Consider the following 15,022-nt stretch of genomic DNA (forward strand, 5'->3'; position numbering starts at 1 on the left):
AGCCTTTTAAGTTACCCTGAAGCAGAGGACCCAGCGAAGCTGTGCCTAGAATCTTGACCCATAGAAACCACGAGATAATAAATGTTGCTTTAAGCTGCTAAGTTTGGGGGTAATTTGTTACTCAGCAATAGATACCTAAGACTGTGACTAATCAGCACTTGGCAAACTTACCTTGGCAGAGAACGTACAGGCATGTTTTGGGAACTTTTAAACAATACAGATCAGATCTCCTATTAAACTCTAGTGAATAAGAAAGGACAACCACCAGACCAGAGCACACTGTGGGCTGATTAGAGTAAGAAATTCTTTACACTAATGGCTACAGACTACAAAGCCATAAAGGCCCACAGAGCCATCCAGGGCAGTGATTCTAACCAGGGGGGACATCGGAATCAGCTGGGGAGCCTGGAACCCCCTGGATCCCACTGAGGTGGGATCTCCACAGGTAGAACCTAGAGACAATTTCACTAGATGAGACAGACTGTGTATTCCTGGGTAAGAACCACTGATGAGCTCCCATTCCCCAACTTGACATAATAGGAACTAAAGGTCTTTTTAAGGTCACACGGCCTGTCGGTGGCAGCCCAGGATAAGAGCCCAGGTCTCCCATCTCCCTGTCCTCTTCTTTGTCCACTTTGCCATGAAACCACAGAGCCCCCAGGTTCCCCCTCCGTGGAGAACTAGGCCTAGCCCTGAGCTAATGTAAGCAGAAACAAAGTAAGAGACACACAGAAAAAACTTCTAGAGTTCCTTTATTAATTTCAAAAACAACCTCCATTCTTTACCTTTCAGTTTAGTCCTGGCCTGGTGACAGAAAGGCTTTCCTCTCCAGCCTCTTGTATAAGAAAGGAAACAACACTAACACTTCCCATTAGACCTCCGTCTCCAGACACCAATCAGGGGCAGACTGGGCCAGGACTGGAACTTCCCGGAACTGAGAACATGTGGGATCTGTCCGAGTCCCAGCTGGTTTGCAGTCCCTTCCTCCGTTCTCCCCGAGACAGCCACTCCTGCCCTGGGGGGCTCTGCCTCCACCTCCTGGGTCAAGGTGTCTGCAGTAGCGGGGGCACTGCTTGCAGCCTGATCTCCAGTCTGCTTCTCATCCGGGGACGTGTCCCGCCATGGCGCCCGCTGGTTCTGGCGTGGATCCTTAAGAGCTCACCATGTCCCAGTGCTGGCTCATGAGTGAGGACTCACACGGGTTGACAACAATTTCCCTGCTGTTTTCTGTGCCATCACCAAACATGTCTGTGTCTAGGCAGAGATGAGATGCCATGTGCTCAATGCGGGAGCCAGTCTTGGTCCATCGCTGAGAAGATGGAGAGGAGAGAGGATGAACCACGATTCCCCAGCTAAGGCTCGGGTTTCACCGATACTGCTGGGACATCTGGCGGAATCAGAAATGCTTAACCACTGGGCTAGGGTCACCGCGAGGCTTGACTTCACGGTCTCATGGAGGAATAAAACTGCAACTAATTGCTTTGCCTGGCATTGTTGTTGGTCTTTTTTTTTCTCTTCCCCCAAATCAGTTTTAAAAATGTAAAAGCAAAATCAATATGTTTGCTAGAAAAACTCATTAAAAGAGAATAACCTTCCAAGCAATAGGCCAGAAAATGTGAGGCGAGTTAGTCACAGGAGCGACCAAAGAAATGGTCCTTACTGGGTATCTGCATGGTCACAAAGACGTGGGAGTGAGCTGGGTGACGGCGAGGCAGGAGGGGTGGGGAGGGGTGGGCCCCTGGGTGGCACGCAAACCTCTGCTCTTCCACAGTGCTTCAGCACGTGGGGGGCTCAGGTAGAAAGAGGGGTCCTGTGCTGCTGCTTCTCAGACGTCACCACACACGACAAGGTAAGGGGATGGACACATGGTGGGGAACCACCTCTGAGCAGGTACCACGGACCATCTCAGTACTAGCTCCAAACTGCCACCCCACGTGGTGGGCATCGTCGACTCCACTTCATAGAGGAGGAAACTAAAGCTCAGAGAGACCCAATCACTTGCCACGGGTCACACGGCCAGTGAGACGTACAATGGGCATGTGAACCTCAGTCTCCCAATGCCAGTACCCACCCCGCTGGGAAGCTAGTGGAGCCAACACCTTGTTGCTAGAGGAACTGGGTACGTGGTGCACCCAGAGTGCTACGAACTTGGTGGACATCCTCCCAGAGCCCCAAGGTCCCCAAAGGCAAAGGTTTGAGACTTGCTCATTCTTGTGACCCTGAAGGCTTTGTCCCCGTCCTCTCCCGCTCTGGGATCTCAGACGGGCATCAGAGCAAGAAAGGATGATACATACGCTGGAGTCCTTTGAGGTCAACAGCCTTTCGTGTGGCAAGCTGGCACCGTGGATGTGCCAGTACTCTGTCCCTCCCCTAGCCATAAGGACCTTTCTTATCAACGCTTCCTCTTCTAACTGTGGAAAGTTCTTCTTTCCTGCATCTAAGCCTTAGACCTACACAGACAGTCACATTATTGAAGGTGGCCACACCCCTGGTGGGCTCACCGCACACTTACCTGTTTGTCATCTCCATTCTTGCATAGGACAAGGGCCACCGGGGCACCAGGGAAAGAGGTGATGACTGACAGGCACAGCTCCTCCTGGAGGATCTGCTGGGTGTATGTGAAGGCCCAGATCTGGAGGGGAAGGAGCCAAGGAAGGTCACATTAGGGTCCTTGGAAGCCACCACTGGTGGGATACTACTGTGTTCGCATGTGGTAATATTGCACGGCTTGGTAAAAAGCACCGGGGGAGGGGACAGCTAGCAGGAATCCACTGTCAACAAGGTTACCTTGGAAAATGCTACTGAAGAGCCAATGGAGGAAATACATGAGCCAAGTGCCAGGGAGCAGAGACCATGTAACTGCTGAAGAAGCCCACACACCTCCCTGTTCTTCCATCAGGGGTGAAAGTGCTGGCACAATCACGTCAAGGCGTAAACCTCCAGGAAGTTTTGCCCAGGCTGAAAAATAGCGGTATCTGCCCTTTGCCTTCATCGTGGGGCAGAGAATGAATGATTCCTGAATTGGATGACTTGAAGAAGAGGACCGCATTCAGGGCTGGATCCCTTCACCTCTGCCCACCAGGTGGCCCTCAGCCTCTAGACCAGGTCCCTCATGGGCGACTTCTCCTTGGCCCAAGAATGAATAAAGGTTCCCTTAGCTGGCCGGCCCCTGCTCCAGGACATGTCCTATAAGGTGACACGGTGTTCACCTGCTCCTTGCTTTGCACTTTCTCTGGCTCATGCTGGCCACTTCCTGGCCCTGGTCCTCTCCTGCCCTCCACTATCTACTGACATAGTCGATGTCTTTCTGTGACTTGACTTGTTCCTCTTCCTTGCCCACAGGTTTGGGTCCTTCTGCTGTCCCCACCAGACCACCAGGAAGCTGACTGCTGCTTTTCCTGATAGCAGGAAAGGGACCTTCTGGGACCTTCCCTTGTCCCTCACACCTGGATGGGGCCACCAACCCAGTGGGAGTCTCTGTTCCCTAGGGTTGAGTCCCGCCTGTGGATTCTTTTGGTCCCTTTTCAAATGCTGGTGTTAGAAGACGACCTAGACCAGAAAGTACTCCCTGGGTAGTAGATGGAAATATAGATGCAAAAAGACTGGCTGCGATTCGAGAACCCTCGAATGGGCACGTGAGGGTTCTTCATACATCTGTTCCTACACCTACACATGTATTTGAATTGTTTTTATAGTAAGAAGCTATTCGGTGTTCTCTCTGGGACATATTGAGAAGTTCTCCTCTGGCCTTGTGACTGCCACTCTTCTACATATACCATTTGCCTTCCGCCAGAATAAGCTGAAAGATGTGGGTAGGCAGAGGCAAAACCAGGATGGCACTGCCGATAACGGCGAACACGTAAGGGGCGCTTATTGTGTGCCAGGTACTGTTACGGGAGCTTTGCACAGGTTCGTTGAATTTTCATGAGAATCCTCTTAGGTAGGCGTCATTGTCATTCCCATTTTACAGATGCCAAGAATAAGGCTCAGAGGCGTTCTCTCTCCATCAGCTCTGCTGTCGCTGCTGCTGCCAGTCATGGTTGGTTCTGGAGCCCTTTCACTCAAGTTCAATCACAGCAGATGTCTGTCTGTCCCCGAGATCCTTCTTCCGGGTTGTGAATATCAAAACTATGAATCAGCTCCACTTTGACAGGAGACAGCTGGCAAAAGGTTTCCTCCTTGGCCAGTTCCCAGGGGCAGCCCCATGAGGAGGGAAACAAAGGTCGCACGCACCTCATGCTGGGAGTTGGTGGGGGGAGCAGACCAGAGAGCGGGCCCCTCCCCTAACGTCGGTGGGCACTGGCGCAGGCGCGGGAGTGGAGGCCCACACTCGACGGACTCCGTACCAGGCCAGGCTCTGTCCCCCGTCGTGAACTCCCAGCCTGAATATCTCTGCTTGGTCACTCCTCTCTAAACTGTTCCCCGTGGGCCTAGGTGTGTGGTAGGGACAGTGCACCTCAGGAGAACAGACCCAGGGGTGAAATCCACATAGGTTCTGAAGTCAGGTTCAGGCCATTCGTGGGGGGGGGGATTCTGGGGTCCTAGACATCTAGAGTGTGATCTAGAAGGTGGGAGCAGGTCCTGGGTGTTAGCCCCGAGAATTCCTTGCTCTGTTGGCAAGGGAGAGAAGAGCTGGGGTCAAGGGCAGGGCTGTCTGGGAGCCATTTGCCCAGGCCCAACTACATCTGCCCTCAACTTAAGAATCTGCCACTGTCTAGAAACGAAGCTAAACATACAGTCACCGATGCGGAAAGACGAAGAGGGTTATCCTTCTGTCCCAGCTCCCCCGCCACACAGCGTGCAGTGAACCATGCCTCAGCATCCTCACAACAAACCCTGCAATTATCCCATGATCACCACAATAAACCGGACTCGTATGTTTTATGTTAAAAGCATGAAGTGCTTCAACATAAAAACTTAAAATACACCATAATTTCTGAACGCCCACTTTGGCATTTCTTCCTTTCTAATACCCTAGGGGCTTCAAACACTGGAAGTGCTGGGGATGATGGCATGGGGGACAGGTGGGGAGGGGCGGTTCCTATGACATCTGAGACATCCCATTCACGAATGCCTTCCGGGAAGGCATGCATAGGGTGCACCCCAGGGGCTGGGGCTGAGGTCTGAGGAAACCACCTCGAGGCCTCCCAAGGGAGAACGGGCACGTGCACAGATGGGGCTCAAAGCTCTTCCGCTACGTGCAATTTCCATTAGTTGGCGCTTTCCTGGCATTGACATGGTTCAGCCTTACAATTTCTCAGACAAACACGGCTCCCGGGTCACATCTGCAGGAGGGGAGAGAGGAGGAGGATGCAGAACGCAGGAGGGGGGTGCGGGGAGCAACGAGGGTTTTCCGATTCCCACTCTGTCGCCTGTCAGACTTCCCAGAATGGCCGGTGATGAATGGGTTTATTAAATGAATCCCGGAGACGGAAATGGAAAGGGAAGGCAACAGTGGCTGCTCAGGCTGGCCTTGCCTCCATCGGAGAGCACTGGAGCGTCTGCTGATGGCTCCATTTGGGGGCTGGAAGGAAACCAGAGGCCGTCCTGGAGTGGGTGGGCGGCCTCGGTCCCACTGGGACAGGCTGGTAAGAGACTGAGGAGCGGGGGAGTCCTCCCCTGGAAAAGGGTAACTGAAAGTGTGGGGGGAATGGTCCAGGCTGGACAGCCTTGAGGCAGTCTGTGCTGAGGACGTTTCTGGAGACAGCTACTGTGGTGGGAGAAGGGAGAAGGGACTGCCTAGCATTGGGGACAGCAACCTTCTCTCTAGTAAATGCAGGTTCTGGCCGTGGCTGTGAAAGCTGGGATGAAGGGAGCCACGGAGCCCAGCCTGGGGCTTCCTGTCTTGCATTGCATGGAGAAGCAGAGCCGGAAAGACTTCCTTAAGAGGACACACCTGAAGGAGCTGAGTTCTGAGAGAGGCAAGCATGAAGATAAGTCAGGGATCCAGGCACAAAGGCTAATCTTAGAATGGTCCAGGGACAGCTCCAGGAGGCAAGAAGCAACCAGCATAAGGCAGCGGTTCTCAGTTAGGGGTGGGGGGATTTCGCCCTATCCACCTACCCAGAGGACATCTGGCAGAGTCTGGTGACACATTTTGATTACTATGACTAGGTCTGGCAGGACGGTCACTGGCCCCTAGTGGGTGGGCCAGGGATGCTGTTAAACATCCTACGATGCACAGGACAGTCCCGACGACAAAGAATTACCTGGCCCAAATCATCAATAGTGCAGAGGCCGAGAAACCCTCTCCTAGTCTTAAGGGCCTGGCCTGTGGAGGCAGCAGGCCTGTGGCTGAACCCCGCTCTGGCATCACTCATGTATGACCTGGGCGGCGCTACTCAACTTCCCCGAGCCTTGCCTGCGCCATCTGTGAAATGGGGGTACGTGGCTCATGAGCTGATGCACGCGGAGCGTGTGGCCCAGGCGCAGTGTCTCTGTGAATAGTATTTTTATGACACGTGGGAAGAAGCGGTGGCTGGGCAAGGCGAGAGAAACAGTCACACACGGAGAGAGAAGTTAGGACGCTGTGTTTTCGTTAACACAGAAGCCCACAGCATTTACTGATGGCGGTGCGTTTCCTGCTCAAAAAGTCTTCTGTGTGGGGGAATAGTTAACGGAGAAGAAATGCTGACCGCGAGGCAGCATCGCTGGTTATGCTGTGCTTAGAGAGCCGAACTACCTCACTTACAAGGGGCCCTCCAGTGGGCTCTTCAGTTCTAGCTGCATCACATTCAGCGTCTATTTAATCTTCATAGCAACCCTGGGAGGGAGGGAGGTTTTATGGAAGGGGGGACTGAGGTCAAGGGTTACTCTGGGCAAAGTGAGGAACAGACAGACTCTGGGCTTGACAGTGACCATGAGACCCCCGTGGTGAGATGGGATCTGAGCTGAGAGCATCCAGGGCCACCACCTGGCCTCGAACTGCTAAGCCCACACCACGCACCACACTCGTCCACCAGACACACCCTTGAAGTGCTGCAGACAAGGTGTCTGGAACGAACAACTGGGTGCAAGTAGAAGTTTAGTTCATCTGAGCTCTCGAGGCCTCTGGATCCTTGAAGGATCCACCCGGTGAGTTACTTAACTCTGCCCCTCAGTTCTCTCATGTGGAAAACGAAGATACTGTCAGTCCCCACAGCAGAAGGTCACTGTGAGGAATAGATGGGTTGACACGTGTGTGTCCAGGACAGTGCCTATCACAGGGCAAGTGCGAGTTCTTGTCTGCACATTGACTGTGATGATGGCGGAAGCTGAAAGGAAGAGAAATGGCCCTAGAGGTCTTCCTGTAGAAAACTGCCTTTGCTTTGCCTCCCAGGACAGGCAGCTGTGGTAGGGCCATTCCCAAGGGTATGTTAAGAAAGCTCAAGGGGGAAGGGTGGTATCAGGCAGGGAAGGTGACATGCTGGCAACCTGTCCCAGTGCAGGCTCACCAAGAGGTGCCGATGTGAGTCCAGGTTTAGAGGAAGAACATTTATATTCCTCTTACCCTCCCAGGGTATCCGGCCACTTGCAAACATACTTCATAAGCCAGTATAGCCTAGTCGGCTGAGGATACACTCAGGAGTTTTTAATTTGTGTGGTTTCCCTTTCTCTATAAACTGGGATAGCAACCAGGTTGGTGTACCTGTCTTCCTTCTACTTTCACAAACATTATGGGAATCCAATAACATTAAGAGGAAAATTTAACCTAGAGGCTTCTTGGGCCTCACATGTTTACAAACTGACGATGTATTTCTCTTGCCTTTCACCCAAGGTATCAGTTTGCCGACATCTTTAATACACACTCAGATTAAACATTTTGCTTCCAAGGATGACAAGTAAGCCAAGAAAGTAAGGTACGGCAGGGTGAAGGATAAACGGAGCTGAGCGTGAAGCCAGTATCAGAACCAGAGGAAAGACATGGTCTGAGAGTCTCCTTTCAATAATGAGGACACCTCTGTGCCTGGTGACATACGACGTGGACAGCGAGTCGCTAGCTCTTGGCTTCCACCTTCTGGTGCTCTCGCCCCAGATATCTAGGACCTGGGAATCCCTAACCCAAGTGACCTGAGCCTGATTTCAGGACCTTTGTGGACCTCATCTCTGGGTCTGTCCTCCTGAGGTAGACTGTGTCCCTACCACACACCTAGGCCCAGGGCGGACGGCATAGAGGGAAGTGACCAAGCACGGATGTGTGGGCTGGAAATCCATGATGGGGGGCAGCCATGGTGGGAAAAAAGGGGGGCTGTCCAGGCTGGAAGCCAGCACTGCTTGTGTCCCCTGGTCCAAGTGGGGGCCTCCACTCCTACGCCTGCCCCACTGGCCATCAATGTTAGGGGAGGGGCCTACGCTCTGGTCTGCTCCCCCCAAGTCCCAGCTTGGGATCTGACCTCTGTTTCCCTCCTCATGGGGTTGCCACTGGGAACTGGCCAAGAAGAATCTCTTCCCTGCTATCTCCTATCAGAGTAGAGCTGATCTACGGTTTTGATATTTACAGCCTAGAAGAGCATCCCAGGGACAGACATCTCCTGTGACTGAACTTGAATAAAAGGGCTCCAGAACCAGCCATGACTTCGGCAGCAGCAGCAACAGCGGAGCTGATGGCGTGGCGGCCACATTTCCCGAATCCTGCCTTCACCTCTTACTAGCACATCATCTCTCCAGGACTTGGTTTCATCACCTGTAAAATGAGGATAATAGTAATACGGTGGTCCCCCTTAACCACAGAAGATATGTTCCACGACCCCCACTGGACGCCTTAAACTGCGGATAGTGCCGGACCCTACGTATCCTACGTTTTTTCCTATCCATACACACTTTTTTACTAAAAGGAAGCACATTATAGCTTCTCTCTGGCATATCTAAATCGCCAGCATCACTACTCTTGTGCGTTGGGGCCGTCGTTAAGTAAAATAAGGGTGACTTGACCACAAGCACTGAGATAGCGAGACAGTCAATCTGATCACCAGCATGGCTACTCCGTGGCTGATGAGCAGGGAGCATATGCCGTGTGGTGACGCTGGACTAAGGGACGATTCACGCCCGAGGTGGGGCACGATGGCCCGAGGTTTCACCACACTGCTCGGAACGGTATGCAGTTTGAAACATACACATTGCTTACTTCTCGAATTTTTCCATTTAATATTTTCAGACCACGGGTAACCGAAGCCACAGAAAATGAAACGACAATACGGGGCACCACTGTGCCTGCTTCACGGGGTGCTCGAGTCGCTTCCTTGATACGGCCTCTCAGAGCCGGAAGAGGCGGGAGCAGAAGAGAGGGCTGAACGAGTCACATGCAGGGGTCTGAAGGACGGAGGGGCAGACGTGACTCTCTCTGGACGCGCCGAGAGGCAGGACAAGCAGAGCGGTGGAGGAGGAAAGTGGCAAAGTAGGGTGAAGAGGGGTGGGAAGCAGGAAGATGCGCCTGTGAGTTCACGTAAAAAGGAGGAGCAGCTACGGAAAGAGAAAGGTAATGTGCGTCAATCCTACCAAGGTGTATACTACACACACACACACACACACGCACGGAGCATTATGCCGGCTGAAACAGTCAGGGGGTTCTTATCACTCTAAAATGGGCTTAACACCTTCGGAACACGTGGACACGCACCCCAGTCCCGCCGTCGGCCTGGCCCCTCCGGGGGAGAGGGCCGTGTGTCACCCAGCATCACCCCGCCTTGCCGCTCAGCACACAGCCTGCTACCCGGTGCGTCACGGACACTCAGTGTCATCGGTTGGAGTGCACTGAACATCCTTCTATGTCAGCGTGTTCTTCCCTTATCCTTAACTCACACTGCTGCCGCACAAACCCAACTGTTTGCTCCCAAGCAGGGCGGAGTGACAGCTGGGCACTATCTTCTTGAAAAGCTCTTTTCTCACTCGAAGATCTTACTATGATTATCCTTAGTTTCCCACAGATGACTCCGTTCCCCCCACCTTTCTCAGGCCCCTGGAAGATCGGCTGCGATCGGTACCATTACCCTCAGGTCAAATAAAGGCTTGGCAAGCTCTCCCTGGGGCCAGGCTATTGGGGGGCTCCTCCCTGAGACCCAGAGATCTCATTGCTCCCTTCCTCCCACTTCCTTATGCAGCCAACAATGTTAAGTACCAGAAAAGGCCCTACTACTCTGCTGGACACGGACCAAGAAAATTCCTGTCCCAGAAAAAGGGGGACGGCAACATTCCGGCTGCTGGGATCCCCTCGAGCAGTGCCCACACGCTGATTCAGAAGGGATGTGTGTCACCTACTCGCATTTTGCTAAATGCCACTTGAACGGATTATGTCATTCCCAGCCAGCCTGCCATACCAAAAGCAAAACGGATACCTGCTTCCTTTTCCTATCTGCCTCAAGCAGCCGCCTCCTGTATGCTGCTGGAGCAGAGAGATGGTTCTTGGGAAAGTCACAGCAAGCTGGAGGCTGGTGCTGAGAAACTTCGAGCCCCAGGCTGAGAATGTGGATTTTTGTGGTAGGCAATGGGGAGCCACTGAAGGCTGTATCGGGATGGGGGAAAACGGTTTGATGACTGCAAGCCAGATAGGGGTGAGGGGCAGGCATTGAAGGCTGTGGCCACAGTCTAACACAGTGCTTCCCCACTGGGTTATACGTGCGCCCCAGGGGCCTTTGGTAAAGCCTGGGGACAGTTTGATGGTCCTGACTAGGAGTGTTACTGGCATTAGGTGGGCAGAGGCTGGGGATGCTGGTGGATAGCCTACAGAGCACAGGGCACCCTGACTACAAAGAATTATCCAGCCCAAAAGGTCAACGATGCTGACTGAGGAATGCTGACCGGGCATGAAGAAGTGACTGAAGGGCCCAAGGACAGCTATCCTGAAGGAAGGAGTGATGGGACTTGCAGAAACGGGGGTGCAGGAAAAAAAAAAGGAGCCACAGCAGATGTGCCCAATAATCAGGATGCAGTTTCGTTTCAAGTCCTCGGGGAAGATGACCCTGCTCTCCGAGCATATGTTGAACGCTTTCTCTCTCGGTGCTTCTATAGTACCCTAGACAAAACTCTAGCCAGGACGGTTTATACCTGAATGGCTGCTTACCTGCTTATTTCTGCATAGATCCCTTGAAGGACCATGGAGGCCTGTGACCTACCCTTTCATCTCCGCATCTTCCTTAGTAGAAAACGTAGATGGTTGTTGAGTGAATGAATGAATTCAGAGATGAGTAGATGAAGAATTTGTGACTTGATGAAAGAGAGGAGGCTGCTGAAGCTGGAGGCATGGATAAAATCTCCAAGAAACCACTGATAGGGAAAAGAACAATGACCTGGGAACCTTAATGAATCCTCAGCCTGAGGCTATGAGAGTTGGGCAGAGAAGCCAGCAAAGAAAACAGAGACAGCAAGAACAGAAACGCGGGATCGCGCAGTACACCCGGAGCCCGGAGGGCACTTAGGAGATGACTCTCCTTTAATGGATCTAGCAGGCCAAATGTTATAGACATTGAGGCGGGCTGTGAATGTGTCAGTGACCTTTCAAAGAGCAGTTCTATCCTCAGAGGGGAGAACACGGACCCACAGAACACAGGGGGGCTATGTTGATGAATCAAGGTGCAAGAAAAACTCTCTCGTGGCACGTCTCCTCCAGACCTGGGGGAAGCTGGAGATAGTGGGGGTGGATCCACAGGCCTGCTGAGTGCGGGACGGGGATGAGCGAGGGGGCCCTGCCCAGAGGAGGGCATGGCAGATGATAGTTACCAAGTGTGATCCGAGGCCTTGCCCTCCATCTGGTGATGGAGGGCAGACAGATGGAGGGATGGCAGGTAGATACCAACTCTGAGGTCACTATCTGGAAATGTGAGTTAAATCCGTGGGGAGATTCACAAAGCAGGAATTTCATCCTGGAGCACTGTCACCCAGCGGCATGCTTTTCTGTTTGCCGGATCTGTACACACGTTTGCAAATCCCCAGCCAGTTACTTACCTGGGACTTTATATCCTCGCCTCTGTTCTTTGCACAGGGGCTTAACTTGAGGTTGTAGACCTCTTGGTTCTTCTGCTTTTCAGACTCCAGGCACTTCTGCCTCTGTCGGATATTGCCCTTCTGGATGGAGGAATCCTGGGGGACTCTAGAGGAAAGCCAGAGAGATGAGAATTCCTACCTCTTCGGATTATAACGCTAGCCACCGGAGAGGTGGGGCAGTGCTTTGAGAATAGCAGGGATGTTTTGCCCTGGGCTGTATTACAATGACTTGCTCTGCTCCAGAGCGGAACACCCCTAGGAACAAGGCAGCAAGGAAAGACCCAGGAGCCTCAGGGTAGATGGAGCCTGGAATGGAGCCCCCACCAGCACATACATGTCCTCGGGTCATACCTGGGGGCTCAGGCCCTAGCAGTTGACAAATTCTGCTACTAGCTAACCTAATCCCTCAATTATTGATATAACTCCTCTTCTGGTTACAGGGACAAAGAGGAGCCGATTCTTCTCAAACCTCTGTATATTTAAAAACCCTCATTCGGTTGGCTGGAGGCTGTCCCTTCTTCAGACCAACTACGCCATCCGAGGGCCTCTCATGGCAGCCAGCAAAAGCTCAAACGGTAGGGCAGATACCTGAGTTCTGGATAGACATTCTCCAGGTACCACTTGAAGCTTTGACAATGCAGACTCCTCCTCAGGTCCAGTCTGCTCTCAATGCTGAAGGCAGACACAACGACACAAACACAGCTGTGTGTCAGAGACAGGCGCCAGGCGGGGAAGCACAAAGCACAACCTCCGCCCACGCTCTGCACCCGCAGCTCTCCGGAGTGTGCTGGAGAACTCAACCGAGGCGGACTTCTAGAACTCCAGACTCAGCTACAGAAACGCTTGGCCATATCTCACAATGGTGCGGTAATGACACCGAAAACTTGCATTTTTTTTTTTACATGAAAATGGATTTGCGGGTTGTTTTGACTTTTCATTAAACACAAGGCTACAGGGTGTTACTAACTCACTGTCGGGACTCTGAGTCTACTTGCTCACAAACTCCTCTCTGGATTCTGCAGTCAAAATACAAGCCCCGACCACCGCGGCCTCAGAGGATTCTCTTCTTTGGCAGGTCATGTGTTTGTTCATCAAATATTTATCAAGCACTTACTATTGTCAGGGCATTGTGACCAATGTGGGATAGAATGAGGAGCTTTCCAGCGACAGAGAGAAGTAATGAAATAAGCAAGCACAACCTTGTGTGGACATGGGTGGGCACCCGGGGGGCTGCGGGAGCGCCTCAGAGGGGTGCCCTTGCTTGTTGGATCAGTGGTGCTCAAGGTGGTGAAGTTGAAGGAACAGTTGATGGTATCAGGACACACTGGAAAGTGGGTGAGGCAGGGGCCCCCGGTAGAGGCAGCAGAATAGCAGAGATGGTGCATGTGGAGAAGTGAGTTCTGGCAGGAGCTGCGCTGTGGGAGGCCGACATGTGTGCGTGTGTGAATGCTGTGTGTGTGGGGGGGGCGCAGGGAGCGGAAAGGAATGGGATGAGAGAGGAAGATACAGACCACGCGGGGTCTTGTGAGGAGAGAATATGGAGAAGTTTGGACTTTCAGGGCAATGGTGTAATCGATGGCTTCTAAGCGGAGCCTGACATGGTGACGTTTGCACTTACTGATGGGCGAATGGATCTGCCAGAGACAGGGAGGGCAGTGAGGAGGCAGCTGTGGAAACCAGGGTGCTGATCATGCTTGCAGGGTAGAAACCAGGGGAGAAAAGTGGGGGAGGAAATGGAGAGAAGGAGTAAGTTCAAGTCCCTCCACTTCTCTCCGTCTGCGCCACTAGCGCCCACTCAAGTTCCACTTACACCTCGTCCTTCCTGGGCGTTCACGCAGAACTGGCCCCGCTCTGTCCAGAGGCACCGCCTTCTACCCACCTAAGGCTGCATCGGGCAGTCTCATGGCACCTGGGCTTCCGATGTAGCACTAGCCGCACTTCCTCACCAGACTCTAACCTCCAGGCGGACAGGAATGACGTCGGTTATTTTGAAAATGCTGAATGTTCAGTGTTTAGCAAGGACCTGGGTCACCAGGATGTGATGTGACTGCTTGGACATGCGGCAAGAGGAAGGGGAGGAGTCCAGGTTAACTCTGACTCGGGCAACAGGATGCAAGGAAGAGCGCTCCCTGAGATGGAGAATATGGGACGAGGAGCAAGGTCAGGTGCAACGTGGATGAGTTCAGTTGCTTGGAACTCGTTGAGCTGGAGGAGCCTGGGAGGGATCCAGGTGGAGATGTCCAGCTGATACTTGGAAATAAGGGACTGGAGTCAGAGTGGCCCAGGGTAGAGAAAGAGATGTGAATATCAGCAGCATGGAAGTGGTGGTTGATGCCAGGGAGAATGTGCAGTAAGAAGAAAGCCTACGGCAGACCCTTGGGAAAGACCAACATATAAGGATGGAAAGAGGAAACAGGCTGCAACCGGGACCCAGAAGGGTGGAGCCTGAGCCAGAGAACAAAAGCCAAGGCAGCGGTTATGGAAACCCGGAGATCAGAGGTGCACCAAAAAGGGGGCGGGGTGGGAGAAAACTCATGCTAATGGGGTCAGAAAGAGGATGGTGTGGGGTCCAAGGGAGTCACGGCGGGAGCGATCACAGCGGATGGAGGGCAAGGCCTCCGATCACAGACAGGGGGCCTCAGAGAGTGATGCAGGCAGCTTTTCACGAAGCTTGGCTCTAAAAGGAGCAGAAGACAGGGAGTAAGTAGCGAGCAGACCTGGAGTGAGGGGGAGTTTCTTTGCAGTTTTCTTTCTTCCTCTCCCTTTTTAATTTTTAAGACATAAGACACTGAGTAAGTGCAAATGCTGATGGGAACCATGCAGTAGAGAGATGAGTGATCCCGGAGAGAATGGAGACACATGGAGGGCAAAGTTCCCTAGAACTGTGGTTCCCACACCATCTGCACATTAGAATCACCTTTGCGGGGAATGTCTTTTAAAAATTCTACAGCTGGGGCCGCACCCCGGACTAAATCGACTCTCTGCGAGTGGAGGCATTGGTAGGTGATTGTGATATGCAGGCCATGCTGAGAACCATCACCCTAGAGCCTTGCTCTTCAAGTCGAGG

General features: G+C 52.7%; 1 protein-coding gene across 3 annotated transcripts in view; it reads right to left on the reverse strand.

Annotated features, from left to right (window-relative positions):
* Window positions 1-753: 753 nt before the first annotated feature.
* The window catches only part of GALNT14 (polypeptide N-acetylgalactosaminyltransferase 14), a 185,174-nt gene continuing 170,905 nt past the window's right edge, over window positions 754-15,022 (reverse strand). The window contains exons 12-16 of one of the 3 annotated variants that reach the window (XM_016136072.2): window positions 13,574-13,648; window positions 12,544-12,627; window positions 11,917-12,061; window positions 2,513-2,632; window positions 754-1,309 (exon numbers count right to left, since the gene is read on the reverse strand). In XM_016136072.2, the coding sequence (XP_015991558.1) occupies window positions 1,151-1,309; window positions 2,513-2,632; window positions 11,917-12,061; window positions 12,544-12,627; window positions 13,574-13,648 (583 nt within the window). In that variant the 3' untranslated portion in view covers window positions 754-1,150. The remainder of the gene's footprint in view (window positions 1,310-2,512; window positions 2,633-11,916; window positions 12,062-12,543; window positions 12,628-13,573; window positions 13,649-15,022) is intronic. The other 2 variants (XM_016136073.2, XM_036224747.1) reach the window with 2 other exon arrangements.

Source organism: Rousettus aegyptiacus, unplaced genomic scaffold (genome assembly GCF_014176215.1).
Source record: "Rousettus aegyptiacus isolate mRouAeg1 unplaced genomic scaffold, mRouAeg1.p scaffold_m13_p_7, whole genome shotgun sequence".
Taxonomy (NCBI): Eukaryota; Metazoa; Chordata; class Mammalia; order Chiroptera; family Pteropodidae; genus Rousettus; species Rousettus aegyptiacus.